Source organism: Lithobates pipiens, unplaced genomic scaffold (assembly GCF_037356315.1).
Source record: "Lithobates pipiens isolate NorthernLeopardFrog02 unplaced genomic scaffold, aLitPip1_a1.2 Scaffold_19, whole genome shotgun sequence".
NCBI lineage: Eukaryota > Metazoa > Chordata > Amphibia > Anura > Ranidae > Lithobates > Lithobates pipiens.
Window position 1 is genome coordinate 87,791,431 of NW_027507764.1, and position 18,733 is coordinate 87,810,163.

General features: G+C 41.8%; 1 protein-coding gene across 4 annotated transcripts in view; it reads left to right on the forward strand.

Moving 5' to 3' along the window:
• The first annotated feature begins 1,371 nt into the window (after positions 1-1,371).
• WAC (WW domain containing adaptor with coiled-coil) overlaps positions 1,372-18,733 on the forward strand; it is a 109,445-nt gene continuing 92,083 nt past the window's right edge. The window contains exons 1-3 of one of the 4 annotated variants that reach the window (XM_077491042.1): positions 1,372-1,702; positions 1,864-1,897; positions 10,497-10,686. In XM_077491042.1, coding sequence (XP_077347168.1) covers positions 1,662-1,702; positions 1,864-1,897; positions 10,497-10,686 — 265 coding nt within the window. In that variant the 5' untranslated portion in view covers positions 1,372-1,661. Of the gene's footprint in view, positions 1,703-1,863; positions 1,898-6,234; positions 6,355-10,496; positions 10,687-18,733 lie in introns of those variants that run through there. The other 3 variants (XM_077491044.1, XM_077491043.1, XM_077491045.1) reach the window with 3 other exon arrangements.

The following is an 18,733-nucleotide window of genomic DNA, read 5'->3' on the forward strand; positions in this document are numbered from 1 at the left end:
AGGCTAGGACGGAGGTTCACCTTCCAGCAGGACAACCCCAAACACACTGCTAAAGCAACACTTGAGTGGTTTAAGGGGAAATGTGTAAATGTGTTAGAATGGTCTAGTCAAAGCCCAGACCTCAATCCAATAGAAAATCTGTGGTCAGGCTTAAAGATTGCTGTTCACAAGTGCAAACCATCCAACTTGAAGGAGCTGGAGCAGTTTTACAAGGAGGAATGGGCAAAAAGCCCAGTGGTAAGATGTGGCAAGCTCATAGAGACTTATCCAAAGCGACTTGGAGCTGTGATAGCTGCAAAAGGTGGCTCTACAAAGTATTGACTTTAGGGTGGTGAATAGTTATACATATTGACTTTTTCTGTTATTTTGTCCTATTTGTTGTTTGCTTCACAATAAAAAAAAAAAAAAAATCTTCAAAATTGTGGGCATGTTCTGTAAATTAAATGATGCAAATCCTCAAACAATCCATGTTAAAGCTGTTGTATAGTCTATTTTTTAACTTTTACCTACAGGTAAGCCTATAATAAGGCTTACCTATAGGTAAAAGAAATATCTCCTAAGCCTGTACGGTTTAGGAGATATTCCATGTGCATGTGCACTGGGGATTCTCGGGTTAAAGCAGATGCCGGACCTTGCTGAATGCGCAGGAGTGACGACATTGCGGCTCCAGCCACTCAGTGCTGGAGTGGTGATAACCGGAAGACACGCCGAGACAACATGTCATCTCCCTCAGCGTGGCCCAGGTGAGTTACTGATGCCTCATTCTAAGGTGAGTATTTCAAAATGAGCTAGTATGCAGTGCATACTAGCCCATTATGCCTTTTGCCTTACAGGGGTATTAAAAAAAAGTGTCAGCGGGTATACAACCGCTTTAATTCCAGGTTGTGAGGCAATGAAAAAAAAAATGCCAAGGGGGTGAATACTTTTGCAAGGCACCACACATCTATATAGATCAGACCAAAATTAGGGACAAATGAGGAGGAATGAGGGCTATTGCTCCAAATAATCAGGGACGGTCCCTCGAAATCAGTGATAGTTGAGAGGTTATGTATGAATATTAATATTTTTAGATGAGGAGGGTGGGTGGAGGGTTGGTATGTTAGTCATTGCCCTGGAATTGATAGGTGTGAATTCTGAGTGTAATGAATTTAGTTGGGATGATGCCAACATACTTTGGCCCAACCTACACAATATCTATAGTACTACGTATATTAAAGTTTCCTGTTTGCAATAAAGTTTCACATACAAAAAAAAAAAATCTTTTGCGTCATTGACAAGCTGTATCTTGCGTCCGTGCGCGCTGGCGTCACGGAGTGACAGGTCGGCGCCTGCGCACTGACTCGTCGGGTAAGGCGGGGCAGCGCATGCGCGCTCTGGCGGCCAGGACGGGAACTGTGTAGTGCGCGTTCCCGAGTGTCCGCGCCGCCGCTGCGTCGTGCCGTCTGTGTCTGTGTGTGTGAAGGGGGGGAGATGGACCGCGGGCGCTCACCCCATTAATACACCCACATACCGAGGAGCGGAGTGCGCTGCCATTGTCCTCCTATTAGTGATAGAGCGGGGTCCCTCCCCCCGCAGTGCCCGAGCCGCGCCCGCTCACCCGCCGGGGGTCACTTGTCAGCCGCACTCTCCTCGCCTCCACACCCCACTCACACACAGCATTGATGGTAATGTATGCAAGGAAACAACCGAGACTCAGTGATGGGTAACCGAGCTTCTTCCTCCTCCTCTCCGCTCCCCCTCCCCTCCTCCTCTTCTCAGGCGGAGCCGCCATTTTTACTGCGAACCCCCCCACCTCCCCCTTTCATTTCCTGCTCGGTGTGATGTCCGAACCCCCTAACCGTCTTCTCTCTTCTCTCCTCACAGCTGTCACGACCGAAGGGACTCCCAACCCTACCAGGTACATGGTGCGCCGCCGCCGCTACTCTAGCTCAGGCTTCGGCCTGGAGTGTAGGCCTCAGTGCGGAGATCCCGGGGCTCCCCCTTCCTGCTCAGCCCGGCTTCCGGCTACGGGGCAGGCCGAGGCATCCTGTCTATTACAGCCCATAGAGCAGTGTATGGGTGGGGGTGGATCGGTGTTATCCTGGGGAGAAAGGGGGGGGGGGTCACATCACTCACTGCTGGAGGACTACAAGGACCAGCATGCTGCACTGACACAGGAGTGTGCATGCTGATATTTGTAGTACTCAGTACATAATGCTCCCTGATCATGGGACAGAGGCTCTAGCATTATTATAATAGACTAGGCAGGCCTGGGGAAAGTGCATTATAATGAAGGACTACATGATCCAGCTTCCAGCACTGGCTTAGAGGAGCGTGCTTGCTGGTAGTTGTAGTACTCCAGTACTTGGTGATTACTGAACGCCACTTCCCAGTAAAGTGTCATCTTAGTAGTTTATTTTATAGTAGAATTTTATCCTGGTGAGAATAATTCATCTGTTATATTAAAATTCTATTCTCTAGGCCTGGGGAAAGCTGATTCCGCTGGAGGACTAAATTGTCCAGTGTGCAGCAATGGCTTGCAGTAGGGTCATGCTGGTAATTGTAGTGCCCCAGTTGATGCTCACCGAACCTTCATGTTACAGGTGATCGGAGTGTCATCCTAGTCATAACGAGTCTTCAGTTTATTAAATTTAAATATTAGGACAGCCCTGCAGAAAGCAGATTCTGTTGGACTACATGATCCCGCTTGCAGCATTTACTTGCGTGCTTGCTGGTAGTTGTAGTACTCCAGTACTTAGAGATCACTGAATTTTCTGTTACCGATGATTGGAGTGTTCTAATAAGTCTTCAGTTTATTAGGTTAATAAATTAGGCTAGGCCTGGGGAAAAGCTGATTCTGCTGGAGGACTACATGATTCAGCTTGCAGCAGCCACTTACAGGAGCGTGCTTGCTGGTAGTTGTAGTACTCTAGGAATTGGAGATTACGGAACTCCATTTCCTGGTATAGTGTCATCATTAGTAGTTTTTGTAGTGGAATTTTATCCTGGTGAGAATAAGCCATCTGTTAGATTAAAATATTAGGATTGGACTGGGGAAAGAGCATTCTGCTGGAGGGACTACTTGATCCAGGTCGCAGGAGTGTGCTTGCTTGTAGTTTTAGTACCCCAGTACTTTGTGCTTACAGAACTTCCTGTCATAGGTGTTCAGTGTGTCCTAGCGGAGAAAGATTTCAGTGCAGTAGATTTAAAGTTAGTATAGGGAAAGCGTGTTCTGCTGGAGGAATACGTGGTCCAGAGTTGGCTTAGAGGAGCATACATGCTGGTAGTTGTAGTGTCCCCAGTACCTTAGAGCTTACTTATTTTCCTTTATTACAGGTAATCTTAGTAGCTTATTTTATAGTAAAATTTTATCCTGGTATGAATAAGTCCTTTGTTTATTTTATTAAAATATTAGTCTAGGCCTGGGGAAAGCTGATTCCTCTAGAGGACTACACTGTCCAGTGTGCAGCAATGGCTTGCAGTAGTGTTGTGCTGGTAATTGCAGTGCCCCAGTTGATGCTCACCAAACCTTCATGTTACAGGTGATCAGAGTGTCATCCTAGTCATAAGGTGTCTTCAAATTATTAGATTAAAATATTAGGACAGGCCTGGGGAAAGCTGATTCTGCTGATTCTGCTGGTCTACATGATCCAGCTTGCAGCATTGGCTTAGAGGAGTGTGCTTGCTGGTAATTGTAGTGCTCCAGTTGTTGCGCCTCTGTAGTTGATGCTCACAGAATCTAGCTTCCCGATAAAGGTGATCTGAGTGTCATCCTAGTGGTTTAAAGAGTTTGATCTTGGGAAGAATAAAAGACCCCTTTCACACAGGGAGGACTCCTTTCCAATCAGCAGGGGATCCACTCCCAGGTTGGAGCAAAGAAAGCTTTTGACACATCCATGTGCTCTGTTTCTGCACAGTGGACAAGGACAGAGCCCCCTCTGCCCCATGCATGGCTGGATGTAAACAGACTCCGCTGTCCATTTACACTGGACTACTTCCAATCTAACCTGCCGGGCTTAGAGGAGTGTGCTTGCTGGTAGTTTTAGTATCCCCAGTACTTGGAGATTACTGAACTTTGTTACATGTGATCTGTGTCCCACTGAGGACAGATTCTTCAGTGTAGTAGATTTAATAGTATGGTCCTGGGGAAAGCTGATTCAGCTAGAGGACTACATTGTCCAGTGTGCAGCAATGGCTTAGGGTAGGGAACTCATTGATAATTGTAGTACCCCAGTTGTGGTAACTAGTTGCCGCTCACTGAACCTAACCTCTTAATCTGAGTGTCATCCTAGTGTTTTACACGAAGAGGTTTGAACAGTTTATGGCTGACCTTAGTGTACTTTATGTTAATTGTAGAACCCCAGTTGTGGTACTTATGCAGTTTATGCTCACTGAACCCAACTTTCTGTTACAGGAGTGTCCTAGTGGTGGTCAGGATTTGGCATTGCCTTAGGTGGTCATTTCATCATCAGCACTTTTAATTATCTCACCATGCCTATCAACTTTTGTGTCTCACTGCTATCTTGTAGTGGCTGGTGAATTGTAGTCTTAAATCCAAGTAAATGACCCAACCTATGTTTTTATTAATGTTTTGGATATCTTTTCAGCCTATCATGCACAGTTGACCTTAGATAGTGGTGGTCAACTCAAAGTATTGGGGGCTCAATTGTGGCCCCTGACATCACCCCCAGGCTGCACATAATACTCATCATATGTCATGCTACAGAAGACTCCGACTGTGAATGTGGGCAGACGCTGGCAAAATGCTGCAGGAGACAGATACTGTAATGAGGCTGCTAGAGATCACGATTGGCACAGCCCCTTTGTGAGGCACTGGCCCCACTTCCAGTACTGACTGCTACAGTCCATGAGCCACTCTGCAAGTACCGAGGCACTGCATTGATCCTAGCAGTCAGTACTGGGAGTAGAAAAGACCTAGGAGGATGGAAGATGCAATAATTGGACAGTTTCCTTTAAGTTCCTAATTTAATTTAGAGAGCCTGTGTATTTTGCCTACACGTTAATTTCAATGTGTGAAAATGTGCTGTACAAGGTATAGAGCTGTGCGATTGTTAAATTGCGACCTTGATTCAACTGCCCCCCCCCCCCTTAATCTTAATCCGGTGTTCTGTTGATTTTATGCCCTCTGTCAATGTGCCCACGCATGCCCTGATCAGTACGGCACTTAAGCTGATTTCTGGGTCAGCTGGCGTGACATCACCATAGCGCATGTGCACATCTTAGGAGGATTTTTTTGGTGGGAGATACCATTTTGAGGGGCACAATTGAATGTTATGCAAACAGTGGAGGGACACGGTATTTGTCATATTTTGTGAGTGTTGAGCGGTGGGTAACAGCAAGGCACAATATGACAAATAAGGTGTCCCTCCTCTCTTTGCATACCTTTCAATTGTGCCTGAGAAATTGTATCTCCTGTCAAAAAGCCTCCTACGATATGCGCCATGGTGATGCCAGTCCAGCCGATCCTGAAATCAGCTGGAGTGCCTTTCCTTTCTGCCCATAAGTGGGCACTGTTCGGCAGAGGGCACAAATCGATAAAACACTGGCATTTCCCCGATTCTATGTACCAAGTGCAGAGTTGTTCTCTGGTCACAGCTGTCCAAAAAAAATTACCATCTGGCTAATGTTTATCAACATTGCTCAGTGCTGACATTCTAACATTTAGTTCTAATTTAGATCAAAGGGATAAACTGTCTGTAAATGAGGGTAGTTAAACCACTGCTAGAAAATTACTTGGGACCCCCAAAATATATAATAAAAAACATTTTTTTAATTTTTTATCAGAGACCCGTATAAAATGAACAGAATAAAAATGGCAGTCGTTGCAATATTTTATGTCGCACTTTATTTGCGCAGCTGTCTTTCATACTTAATTTTTTGGGATAAAAAAACCTTTCAGTGAATTAAACACAAAAAAATAAAAATAAAGAGTAAAGTTAGCCCAACTTTTTTGTATATTGTGAAAGATGTTACACCGAGAATTGTGCGAGGATCATGATCTTTATTCTAAGCAAAACAATTGTGATTCTCATTTTTTTTTTTTTTTTTCCCCAAAATCGTGCAGCTCTAACAAGGTATTTATACTAGTGTAAATTTATTGGTATAGAAATAGATGGATGTTAAATTGCTGGCGCACTACAAAGTCCGACATGCAACTATAGCTCGAAGGAGGGTACATACTGGTATTTGTTTTAGCAGTAGTTTATGCTTACTAAACTTGTTTTCTGGCTTCAGGGGAATCTGGCTGATCCGGAGTTACAGTTCTTAGTATAGGCCTGCCAAAGAGAATTCTGCAGGAAGACTAAATAGATCATCATGAAGCATTGATTTGGAGGATGGTGCTTGGTGCTAATTGTAGGTGTCTTGGCAGTTTATACTTTCTGAGCCCTACAGATAATTTAATGTAAAACACTGAACTACAAGTTCCAGTGTGCAGTGTTCCGGTAGTTAGCCCTTCCTGCATCCCCACTAAAGCCGTCATATTGTGTATCTCGCCATTCATTCGGTTATGACTGGCGGGTTGCAGTCCTAAATCCCAGCCATAGCTTGTGTGCACTGGTGTTTACCTTGCGAGCAAAATGCACATCGATCTTGGGTTAGCAGATTTACATTTCTGGTACACTGTATACAGTTCTGAAGCTGCCTCCATGTTATACTTAATTTTCATCTATGTTACAGGCAAGCAGGTCAGATGCAGCTTTTTATATAACTTATACTTTTGAGCAATGCTGTGTTCAAACACTCAAGCTAGCATTGACAACAACCATAAACGCAAACTCTGTATGCCTCACTCTAGGTTTTAGTGTTAGATAAGTAAAACTGAAGTTACCAGAGACCTGTTTAGCCTAGCACAGTGATGGCGAACCTTGGCACCCCAGATGTTTTGGAACTACATTTCCCATGGTGCTCCAGTACACTGCAGAGTGCCAGAGCATCATGGGAAATGTAGTTCCAAAACATCTGGGGAGCCAAGGTTCGCCATCACTGGCCTAGCATGTCTAGCTGACGGTGGTAATTGTTAGCAGTTTGACAGTTCCTTAACATTCTGTTCCTGATTTTCTACTGTCGAACCTATAGTATATCATTCAATTACATGTTATTGTACCAGCTTAACTTATTGTCAGTATAGGAATAGATGAATGTGAAATTTCTGGAGAAATAAAATTTCCAGCATACAGGATATTTTTAGGGGCTGCTTTAGTATCCCTTGAATCCGGAGGAATAAAATGGATAACATTTAACTTTTTTGTTTCAAAGTACATTTAAAAAAAAAATGGCTAAAAACATGATTTCTAAGAGAACTTATAGCTCCTTTCCTGTTGAACATGAGATAAGACATCTGATGTAACTTAAAAAAATTCATATGAAACCTTATCTAAAATGTAACCCGCAAGGCTCAGGATGCATTATATTGATGTGTTGTACTTGCTGTTAGTGGTACCCACAATAAATATAAAGTAGTCGTGCTGGAATGGGATGCTACCCAGCAATTTTAAAATGACTGTCATTAGAGAACTACAAGGGCGTCCATTGTTGTGTATATTCTGTATGTATACTTGTTCTGTGGCAATGGCATTTATAGTGCAACTAAAGTAAAAAAAAAAAAAAAACTTTGAGCGTTCTCACACCTGCACGGTATCTTCTTCCCTGGTCGCCTGTCTTTGGCAGTCTTAACCTCACACCCACTCAGTGTACATTCTACACAGATTTGAGAACAGGCAGATAAGTGTATTTTATTGCAGAAAATATGTTTTTCTCTTCTGCAATGAAGAGCTTGGCTGTTCGCACATTTTTTTTTGTTTACTTTAGTTTCCCTTTAAGCCAAAGCCTCAATGTGACAGCCAGAGAAAAGTAAAGGTAGACCCTTACGTTAGTATTATCTTCATTACTTCTTTGAGGATTTCCTGCACAGTTGCAAGCTAATTTAGGTCTTTTGTATATAGACATGTGTTTTACTTCTGGCTTATGCTTGTGAAGGATCTGGAATGTGACTTTCTCCATGTGGTAGCACTAGACAAATCACAAAACTGTTGCACCAGAAGAATACATAGGTATGCGTAAGCTGAGAGATAAGTGACTAGTAGCTTACACGGGGAGGCTTCTCTTGTACTTGTTAATAGAATGGAAGGAAGTTGAGGGAAAGGCAAGTATGTGTTACTTCAGAAAGGAGTTTAAAGTGAACCTTTTACGCAAAAGCATGTTGAAAGCAAAGCAGCGTTCCGGTTTAAAGAGTAACTCTACGTTTTGTTGAAAAAAAAACACGTTTCCCTCTTTTATGTACGTTGCAGGGATCTTAATGCGGAGTTCCACCCAAAAATTGAACTTTTCCATTAAGGGAAGGTGACCCTTGGCATGTCAATTTTTTTGGGGGGGGGGGGGGGGAGCGGAAACACTCTTTTTAGACGGTACCAGCTCCCACTTCCTCCTGAGGTGCCGTAAGGAAGTTCACCTCCCTTCTAGGGGGGTATTCTATACCCATTCTGAGTACAGAACACCTCTAGGTAACCATATTGCATTTTACAGAAAATTACAGAGCTGCAGATTGAAAAGGAAAGGTCATTTTGAACCAATTACAATATGACTTGAGTCACAATTGTATATACTATATTATTTTTTTATTTGCTATTTATTTTTTTCCCCCCAGGAAAGTGGAGTTGCCTTTTTAAATCTGGTTTGCTAGTTTGGGTTAATGCACTTTGCACATCATTCATGCTGTTTGCGATTTCACTAGATGAGCTCATTTATTTGCCCACCATGTCCACCATGCTGTATCCTAGCCTTTATTTTATTTTCTTTACTAGAATATAAAGGCTAGAAACTAATTGGTTAATATGCTCTTCCTTTTTAAGATTGAGCATTAGAATATTATGCATCTCAGTCTAAATTGATTTAATGCAAAGTAAGAACACAAATCTACTGGGCAACTACAGCAGGTCCAAGAATGAAATCAACAGTTTCAGATCATCTTTTGTTTTTACAGGCAATGCTGTCTGGTTTAAGTAATAGTCGTTCCTGCACACAAGGCAGTGTGATACTATTAGTTCGCTTGTGCAGGATGAAGTGATAGTGTCTCTGTAGAGGGCCCCTCAACCTCCTCCTATTCACCTCACCTGCGCTCCTTTGTTGCTCTGACGCAGCCACTTGCACTACCTGGTGCTTCTCAGTATGGCGTAGCAATTGACTTTGGCTCTAGCAGTCAGTTGCTAAGCCCTAGCACTATTACAATTTATACTCTTTTCTAAGTTTTTAATGGATATTTGCCCCTGCTGGATTTTTTAGTTTTAAATGTAGGTTTTACAACCGTAACAAAAACTTCACTTTTTCTTGTTAGACAAAAGAAAAAAACAATACTTTCCTGCTTAACAGTGTTCCCTTTCACAAATTAACCAAGCTTTACTGCTGGTCCATACTTGCATTGCTCTAGATATTGAAATTGAAAGAATGAGTGGATTTGCTTTATTATAATCGCATGACCTGCCCCCAGTATGTTCCTCTGCATTTCTTTAAATGTAAACCTATCTTTATAGAGATGAAAATTCCAGAGTATGTGGATAAGACTATCCAGTAATTGGTATGCAAGCTGTATGCATGATTCTTGAGAGGCAGTAAGCCAACTACTGGAGTAGGGGAATTGGAATTTCCAGATGATTTTAGTTCTGATTGTGAAAAAGATAATTCCTTTCACACTTATAGGCCGAGTTCACACTTCTCCGGTTCCCAGCATGGGGATCGGTGCATCGCTGTTCACTGGTTCAGGTGCGATTCAGGTCCGAATTTTTGCCTGAATTCACACCTGAACCAGACCCAAAGATGCACAGGACCCTTCTAAATTCTGGGCCACAGCCGCCTTGGTCTTGTGTGAATCGGCTCCATTGAGAGCCAGTCACACTTGCTTGTCATATGAATAGGATGCGGGGAAACCCATATCCAATTCGCATATGTGAACCCATCCTTAGAAAATAAGCACTTTAAAAAAAATATATATTTTTAATGCCAGAATGCAATTGACAGAGTGGCCATAAAACAAAGAATAACCATGTGCAGTTTGTTAGTACAGCTTGGTAACAAATTAGCAGCGCTGGGTCCTGGGGTGTATCATAAGAGGCACTTGGATGGATAGTGGTCGATTTTTATAATAGTCAAAAGGTAATGAAAAAAAAGGGGGGGCTTCAGTCAACAGATCATTAAACATATTACTGGTTGGGGGAGAGGGGGGTGTTAAGACATCAGTTGGAGGGTCATTGGGAAAATAAGCTCTTTAAATTCAATAATGATTGATGTGACCAATCATTTTCCATCCTACACATGCTCTCCTATATATAAGATAATCAATGGCATTGATCGTGATTTGGAATAAATATCAAGTATTCAAACGTCAGTCATTAAAAACTCTTAACCCTGTATAAATGGTGAATGAAAAAATTAGAATCACACAAGTATTGTCTTTTTGTTTTAGTGAACTTTTAGCGAGCTTACGTTTTTTTTGCTCTTTTTAGACTCTCAAATATTCATCAAAGGGACACCCAAGCAGTGGTGATCACCGTCATGACAAAATGCGAGACTCTGCAGATCCATCTCCCCCAAACAAGATGCGAAGATCAGACAGCCCTGAAAAATATGCTGACAGTGCTGGACATGGGAAGGCCAAGAGTATGCACGTTCACAGGGTCCGAGAGAGAGATGGAGGTAGGTTCCAGTTGGCACACGAATGAATAAAAAAAATATTCTCCCAGAATGGAGAATTTCAAAGTGTTTAGCAAACTTCATTGAAGTACCGTTAAAATGGAATTCCAGACATTTTTTGTTATACTTGGGTTGGTCCATCTTGGCTCATTGTAAGTGTCCATACTATGTAATATTGAGAGGGCTGCTGAAAATCACTGTAGCAGTTAATGTTGCATACAGTGCTAGCCATGATCTTCTGGATGCTGCTTCCGTGTCTTCCCCTTTGCACACCAAACCAAGAAGATCGTAACTATCGCTGCATGTTTTGAATGGAAAATGTGCTATAGCGTGCTTGCGTGTGCCCGTGCGTGTGTGTGATGTATATCTATCTCTGTTTTATTAGATCACTCATTAATCACAGGCATACAGTCCCATTATGGGTGCTGATACCAACCATTTCTCACAAGCATCCTGCTAGTAGATTTTTAGAGTCCAAACTTGAAGTCCTCCAATGCGATATGGCTATAATAGTTCTCCATTTTAATTTAATAAGCCCATTTTTATTTTTATTTTTCTTGGTCACGTCTCATTCTCCTCAAGAGAGTCCAGCCTGTTGGGCACAATAAATGGCTCAGCGCCCAGGAAGATAAAAATGGATGGCAGCTGATCTGGGAAAAACAACTGAAGAAGGGCTCCCTCTCTTACTCACACTAAATAATGTCCCCAGCTGTATAGCACCCCACTGTGCCCTAAACAAACCTAGAATAGCTTTCAGTCCTCTCCGCAAAGCAAATGTGGCCATTGATTAATCGGATAGAATAGTAATGTGAGCTCCATCATATTCTCCTTGATCCATTTGCCATGCTTTTTGTAAGATGTCTTCCTTGATATTATAGTAAGGCACTTTATGCAATACATCACTTGGATGCATAGCCAAGGGATTCCTAGGTCCTGCAACTCCATGCACCCTTTCCAGTTCAAAAGGCTCATCTGAGGATCTCTCCAGTACCTGATTCAGAATTACAGACACTGTAGCATATAGACCAAAGTTAAAAATAGTATTGGGGATATCATGTAGTCTGACATTGTTTCTCCTAGAGCGGTTTTCTGCATCTTTTATTCTCAAACGGATGGCTACAAGAGCTTGATGCTGCTGGGCCTGCATTTTCTCCAGCCCATCCAACCGAGTGCCTAGTTGCATTGAAGTGGCAGATAGTTTCTTTGCTGTACCTGATCACTTCTGTTCGATAGTGTCCACTTCCAGCCTAGCCTAAAAGCCTCCTTAATATCTGCTGGCCAGTTATTCATATCGGCTTTAGTAGGGAGGGCTCTAATCCATGGATTGACGCGCCTGAGTTGAAACTACTGGAGCTGAGTCCTATATGCAGAGGCTCAAGCAGCGCCACTTGCAAAGATACAGGTGGCCCTGCAAAGGCAGTTGCTGGGGATTGCTGCCCAGAACACTCCAGGGCTTTTTGGAGAAGACACTGCCATGCTCAGAAAGCCAATAGGTAGTAGAGGGGCCGATGGAGCAAGGTATCCCTCAAACACTATGATGGATCTCTGGCAGTTGTTTTGGCCCTTTGGCACCCCTGGATGTTTCACTGAATGTTGGCTAGCTATCTGCATACAGATTTTTAGCACGCCCATTGGCTATGTGGATATCTCTCTTGAATACATTGGTCCAGTTTGGCTTGACTTATGTATGCAAAAAATAATTCCCTGAATTCTAACTCTCTTCAGAAGAAATGGATATATACCTTACTCTAACAATGTGATTGGAAATGGGAAGGTATGCATTCATTTCAGCAGCTGAACTATTGTAGCGCTGTAATAAACAAGATCAACTGCATCTTTGGCTGTGAACAGTTAATCTCTCAGAGAAAATTAAACTCCCGACTGTAGGGGCTGTGCTCTACACAGATGTCTGAGAAAATTGGTGAGCCAATCCTCAAAGTAGTAAGTTGGGTTTCTGGAGAAATTCTTCACCAGCACTGTGTGCAGAATGTGCCCAGTTGAGCATTTTGCAAGAATGTGATATTTTAATTTGTTCGCCATTTCAAAAAAAGCTTCTGCAGATTGAAATATGAAATAAAAAAAAATAAAAAAGTTGACTTGCAAAAACCATGATGCTGCGTGACCTAATATAACAGCAGGATGAGGGTATTTGAGCCATTTGGTCCTATATTACATTTACGTTTTGATCTTTGCCTTCTAAATGAACAACATGTCTGTTTTTAATATACATCCAGACATAATGTTCATTGTTTAGCCAGTAAGACCCCTATCGCACTGCTCTGCGCTAGCAGTATACCGCCGCTAGCGGCCAAAGAAAGGGTTAAATAAGCCCGAAAAGTGCCGCAGGTGCTTCGGCAGCGGTGCCCATTCATTTCATTGGGCAGAGGCGGTGGAGGAGCGGTGTTTAAATCTCTCCAAAGAGGTTTGCTGGCAGGACTTTTTCTAATGTCCTGCAAGTGCACTGCTCCAGTGTGAAAACACTTGGGCTTTCACACTGATGCTGTAGGGGAGGTGTTTTTCAGGCGCTATTTTTAGCCCTTTAGCACCTGAAAAACGCCTTCAGTGTGAAGGGTTTCACACGGGCTCTCCGTTTTGACCGACTCAACTTGCTCAGCAGGGATCGATCCATTGATCCCTGCTGAGCTAGCGGATGACAGGTCCATCGCTGTGCAGGGATGGACCTGTCAGAGCCCCCGCTCTCCTTTTAGGGGGGGATCAGATGAAAACGAATCGCCTGTCCGTTTTATTTCATCCCAGCTGCCAGACAGATGGAAAATAGGGTTTCCATCCCTCTGCGTTTAGCCAGTTAGATGCCAGCGGACTTGTCGCTGCTGACATCCGACGCTCCATATAGGTGATTGGATCGTCCGTTCAGGTCCGCCTGAAAAACTGACGGGTGGACCTGAACAGTCCGCATGTGTGAAAGAGCCCAAAGTCTGACGATACATGGTTGAATTTTGTGATCCGATGGCGCCACCGTTGATTTCGAAATTCGACCAACCAAGCCTTTAATTTCACCTCATGTTGCTACAGAAAATATTTTTTTTGGCTGGGAATCTTTTCTTTGTGGGAATTTTTTATTTTTCTTTTTTTGATTACATTTTCTTTCACAATTCTCCCATCATTGATTATGTCCACTTATTATGATTATTGATCATCGTTTTTATTTTTCAAAAAATTTTCAACATGTCTGATTTTATTCAAATTCGAAGGCCACATGAAAATTGTATACACACAAACACACACAGACAGAGCCATTTCCACAAGTGGGATCCATTTAACCGGAGAACGCCGAATCAGTGCCCCAGAATTTGGATCAATAAGCGATTTATGACCCCTTAGTTATACGTCTAATTGGGTCATTTATATCTGGTAAACCTGCGCTTCTCATGGTGGTGGGATTAACACAGCGGTGAATTCTGTGGATACTCTTTACCTGGATTTTTTTCATAACATCCTTTTTGGGACTTTAATTTATGCACCATTGCTTTAGGATATGGACTATATCTAATCACTATTTATATTTTTACAATAAGTCAATGTTTGTAAATTATTTGCGGGTGCATGTAACACTTTAGAGGGTCCTTTTTATACACCCTCCAGTACATATATATATATATATATATATATATATATATATATATATATATATATATATATATATATATATATATATATATATATATATTATATTCCCCATTTCATTTATTTTTCCTTTTGTATCACTTTGGATTTAATAATTTTGTCACATCTTTTTGATATATTTAGCGCTTACACTTTATATTTTACCCATGGAAATTGGCTGTTGCTGCAGCCCAATAATTGTGTGAAATTTGAACGAAAATTCTTAGATTAGAGTTTTTAAAGAAAATTCTTTTGAAATTCGGTCCATGCATGGTCTGCCTAAGGCTTCATGTACACGAGACATTTTGACAAGCTATCATGAATGATTTAACTTGACAGTTGTTTTAAAATATCAGCTTTGCTGCATTTATATGCTGCGTTTTGCCACATTTGCATTTTGAAGTTTTTTTTATTTATTTATTTTTTTATTTTATTTTTTCCAAAATGGGCAAAAATTAGACTCCTGTAAACGAAAAGCAGCTAAACACGTGTTGCCGTGTTAGAAGCCTTTGGCGATTTTAAATGCTTCCAAACTCAGCTTCTGAACTTTTTTTTGTTGCATTTCAAAGAGACTCGGCTGCCTAGAAATAACTGTAAACAACCAACCCTGTGTATATGGACTGATAAGATAACATAGAGGAGAGTTCAGGAGCAGTTGAAAAAAATGCCCATCTGCTCCTAAACGTCTGTTTACCAGCAGTAGTGTATATGAGGCCCATGATCTTCTCTTCCATGTTCAAGATCGTCTTTTGCAACACGCAGGCACATGTGGAGCCCTTAAATTCCACACTAGCGGCAAAATAAAAAAACAGAATTGTAATGTGTTTAGTGTAAATATTTCTGGGGCCTCAGCTATAAGGTGCCAAAGAAAACTGAGGCGCTCTGAGCCCTCTTTCAGTCTTGGTAATGCTTTGCATTTCATGCTTCTTGCTCAAAAAATACTATCGCTGACAGTAATGTAAAATAAAGTGCTCATAGCGTTAATGCGTGGTTTTACATGTTTAATGCACACTAAACACACTGCAGGTGCCCTCCAAGTTAAAGACCAGCTTCAACTCCACCCACATGTTACATATAGCTTAATTTTTGTCACCGCTTCATAAACGCTGCATGTTTTTCAACAGCTCTGTCCATAGTCTCCATTGCAGGCCGCTTTACTGGGCATTCCAGGAGCTGCAAAAATGCATTAAACAAGCCTGTTTCTAATGCCAGTGTGAACAGGACCTTAAACAGTGGATTGTCCATGTGTTTCTTTTATGTTTCAATAAATGAAAAGTGATTTTGTTCTCCCCTTTTAAAGCCGTATTAAACCAAAAGCACTTAGCACATATAGCAGTTAGAGGGATGAGACAGCCATTTACCACCGACAGACGTGCTTACAATGGACAGCTTTTAATTATTAAACCTTATCCTAAAAGGGAAAATGTGGCTGTAACTGCTTAAAAAATGGTGGCTGGAGTTTAGCTAAAAATGGGTTGGTGCAGTTAAAGGTCAAGGACCAGGTCATTCAGCGCCCAGGGCACACAAACCACACTACCCCAACCCCCCCCGTTCATGATGTGCAAGCAGTCACTCTCTTGGTAAAATAACTCTGCAGCTCCATTTTAACACTGGGCACATACTTGTGTTGATGGATTCTCTCCTCGACAGTTCTCCACTTAGCGGTGCGGGCTGTGCTCTCTCTCCGCCGCCTCCTTCCTGCTAGTGCTGCTTTGGTGTGTCTGTGAAAACTGCTGCCTGCTTGTTGATAAGAGTGCTGCACTGTCTGGAAGAAGGTGGAGTGCGAACACAGCCCGCACCACGTCCCGGCTTGTTGCTCCTAGCGCTAGGCTACTAGGAATGCTGTTGTCACTGCTCCTGTCAGCTTTTTAACAGAAGGAAAGCACCCCCCCATCCCTACAGTAAATCATTGCGCCCAGGGCGTCCGTCCTGTCTGTGTGCTTTCATCGGAAGTGTAGTCCCTCTAATACAGGAGGTATGATACTGGCCAGATCACCAGGTGAAAACAAATAGCTTAGTAAAAGAATACTAATGCAGCCACCACATCTGATGTTTAAGCTGCAATTTATTACATTTTTTTATTTTATTTTTTTGGTGGAATACTATTCAAGTAGGGATCATGAAAAGGAGCCTCTGCATATGGTCTTGTATGGCATTTACAGATGTATTATCATGCCTAGTGCCACAGAAGCTCATGTACACATTTGCTGTGTAGTCACAGGTTGCATTTATATGAATTATGAGCAGGCTTTTGAAGCACGCTTTATTCAAGTGACAGAGCAGCTCATCTTGTGTAGAATGCTGGTCTGTTCCGAAGAATGATGTAATGCTCTATCTGCCGACCTGCCTGACCTATTTTTGCATTAGCCTGTATGGTTGAAGTAAATGCAGCACATGGAGTGGGGGAAAGTCTGCAGAAACATATTTACATGTGGCCTTAGTGTATAGAAATCCTGGCAAACGGCTTACATATGTAAAGATGGTAAAGCGCTTCCCTTTACACAGCTGTGAAAACTATTATATACGGCAAATCGTACACCATATCCTAATGTGCAGCATAAAAACAGTAAAAAATTGCAGAAAAATAATAAACGTATGTCAGCATAAAGATCTATAGACAAACTGTGTCACTTAATGGCAAATCTGTGGTAGTGCATGCGTGCATGCCACCACTAAAATGCAAATGTCCAAGCGGCTTCATTCCAGTCTTCTAATTGTGAACACGGAAGCGATGTCATGACGTCACTTCCCGTTTACTCGGCTGCCATTGGCGCTGGATTTAAAAATGTATACACTTCAGAATCGCCGAAAATGGCGATCTGAATGGCTATCTGAATAATTTGAAGTGTAAAGGAGACCCCCGATACCTCCATAAAGAGTACCTGTCACCACCTATTACTGTCACAAGGGATGTTTACATTCCTTGTGACAGCAATAAAAGTGATCAATTTTTTTTTTTTTTTTTTTTTTTTTTTATAAACCATTTAATTTTAAAATAAGAACATTTTTTTAAAGCGCCCCGTCGCCGCGAGCTCGCACAAAGAAAACTCATACGGAAGTCGTGCCCACATATGTAAACGGTGTTCAAATCACACATGTGAGGTATCGGAGCGAGAGCAATAATTCTAGTATTAGACCTCCTTTGTAACTCTAACCTGGTAACCGAAAAAAATAAAATAAAGCGTCGCTGTAGTTTGTCGTCATTCCACGAGTGCGTGCAATTATAAAGTGTGACATGTTTGGTATCTATTTACTCGGCGTAACATTATCTTTCACATTTTTCAAAAAAATTTGGTTAATTTTACTGTTTCATTTTTTTTAAATTCATGAAAGTGTCCCTTTTCCCAAAAAGTTGCGTTTAAAACACCGCTGCGCAAATACCGTGTGACATAAAATATTGCAACAATCGCTGTTTTATTGTCTAGAGTCTCTGCTTAAAAAATATATATAATGTTTGGGGGTTCCAAGTAATTTTTCTAGCAAAAAATATGTATTTTAACACCAAATGTCAAGAATAGGCTTAGTTGTGAAAGGGTTAAATAACGGGGAGGAAAAGCCTCCGTCAAAATACATGCAATATCCCGCCCCATTGTGTTTGGCTGGTTGATGGGTATGGAAGAGGGAGGGAGGGAGTGGGCTGTCATTTACCGCTGTGTGTGACTATAGTCACATGGGCTGCTCAGATGTGATGGGGAGGAAATGCTTGAGGTAGACTGGTAGAGAATTCACTGAAAACGGAGCATGTGCAATAGCTGCCAACACTGCTCTGCAATATTCCCAACTGCAGTGAGAACTTGGACTGGAGGTGGTGATGGAGAGCGGCAGGATAAACCAGTTTTTTTTTTTATTTTATTTTTTGCAGAACAAAAATAAATTACTCGTAGTGACTGAGTTGAGTATGAACAGCATGTAATATAACCTTTTATTGGTAGCTTTTTATGATGTGGGTTTGAGACTTTTTTTTTTTATTAGAGATTAGAGGTTTTTATACATTTTAAAATTACTTTTTCTGCAGTATCATTAATATTCTCTACAATTATGTGTGATAGTGCCTACGCTTTTGGATCTTTCAAGTATACTGAATAAACAGATTTGCCTTCAGAGCAGGAATGACCTGTGTAGCATTACTTGTCCCTGGGCTTCCCACTGATTATCCAGCAGCCAGTTACATGGTATTTCACACAGCCAGCACACTCTCTCCCGCTACTTATTGCCAATGACCAGTCTACCAGTGACCAGTTTTTGTTTTGTTTGAAGAAATTTGATAGAAGGGAATTGGTAGTATACTCCAAATGAACAATTTACAGGTGAGGACAATTCTCTCTGTAGAACTGTGGAAGCAGATGATCTGCTGAACCATACTGGATCTATATGGAAGAACAAGTCCCTCTATAGCAGAAAAGACAGTGAACTTTGTCATTAGACA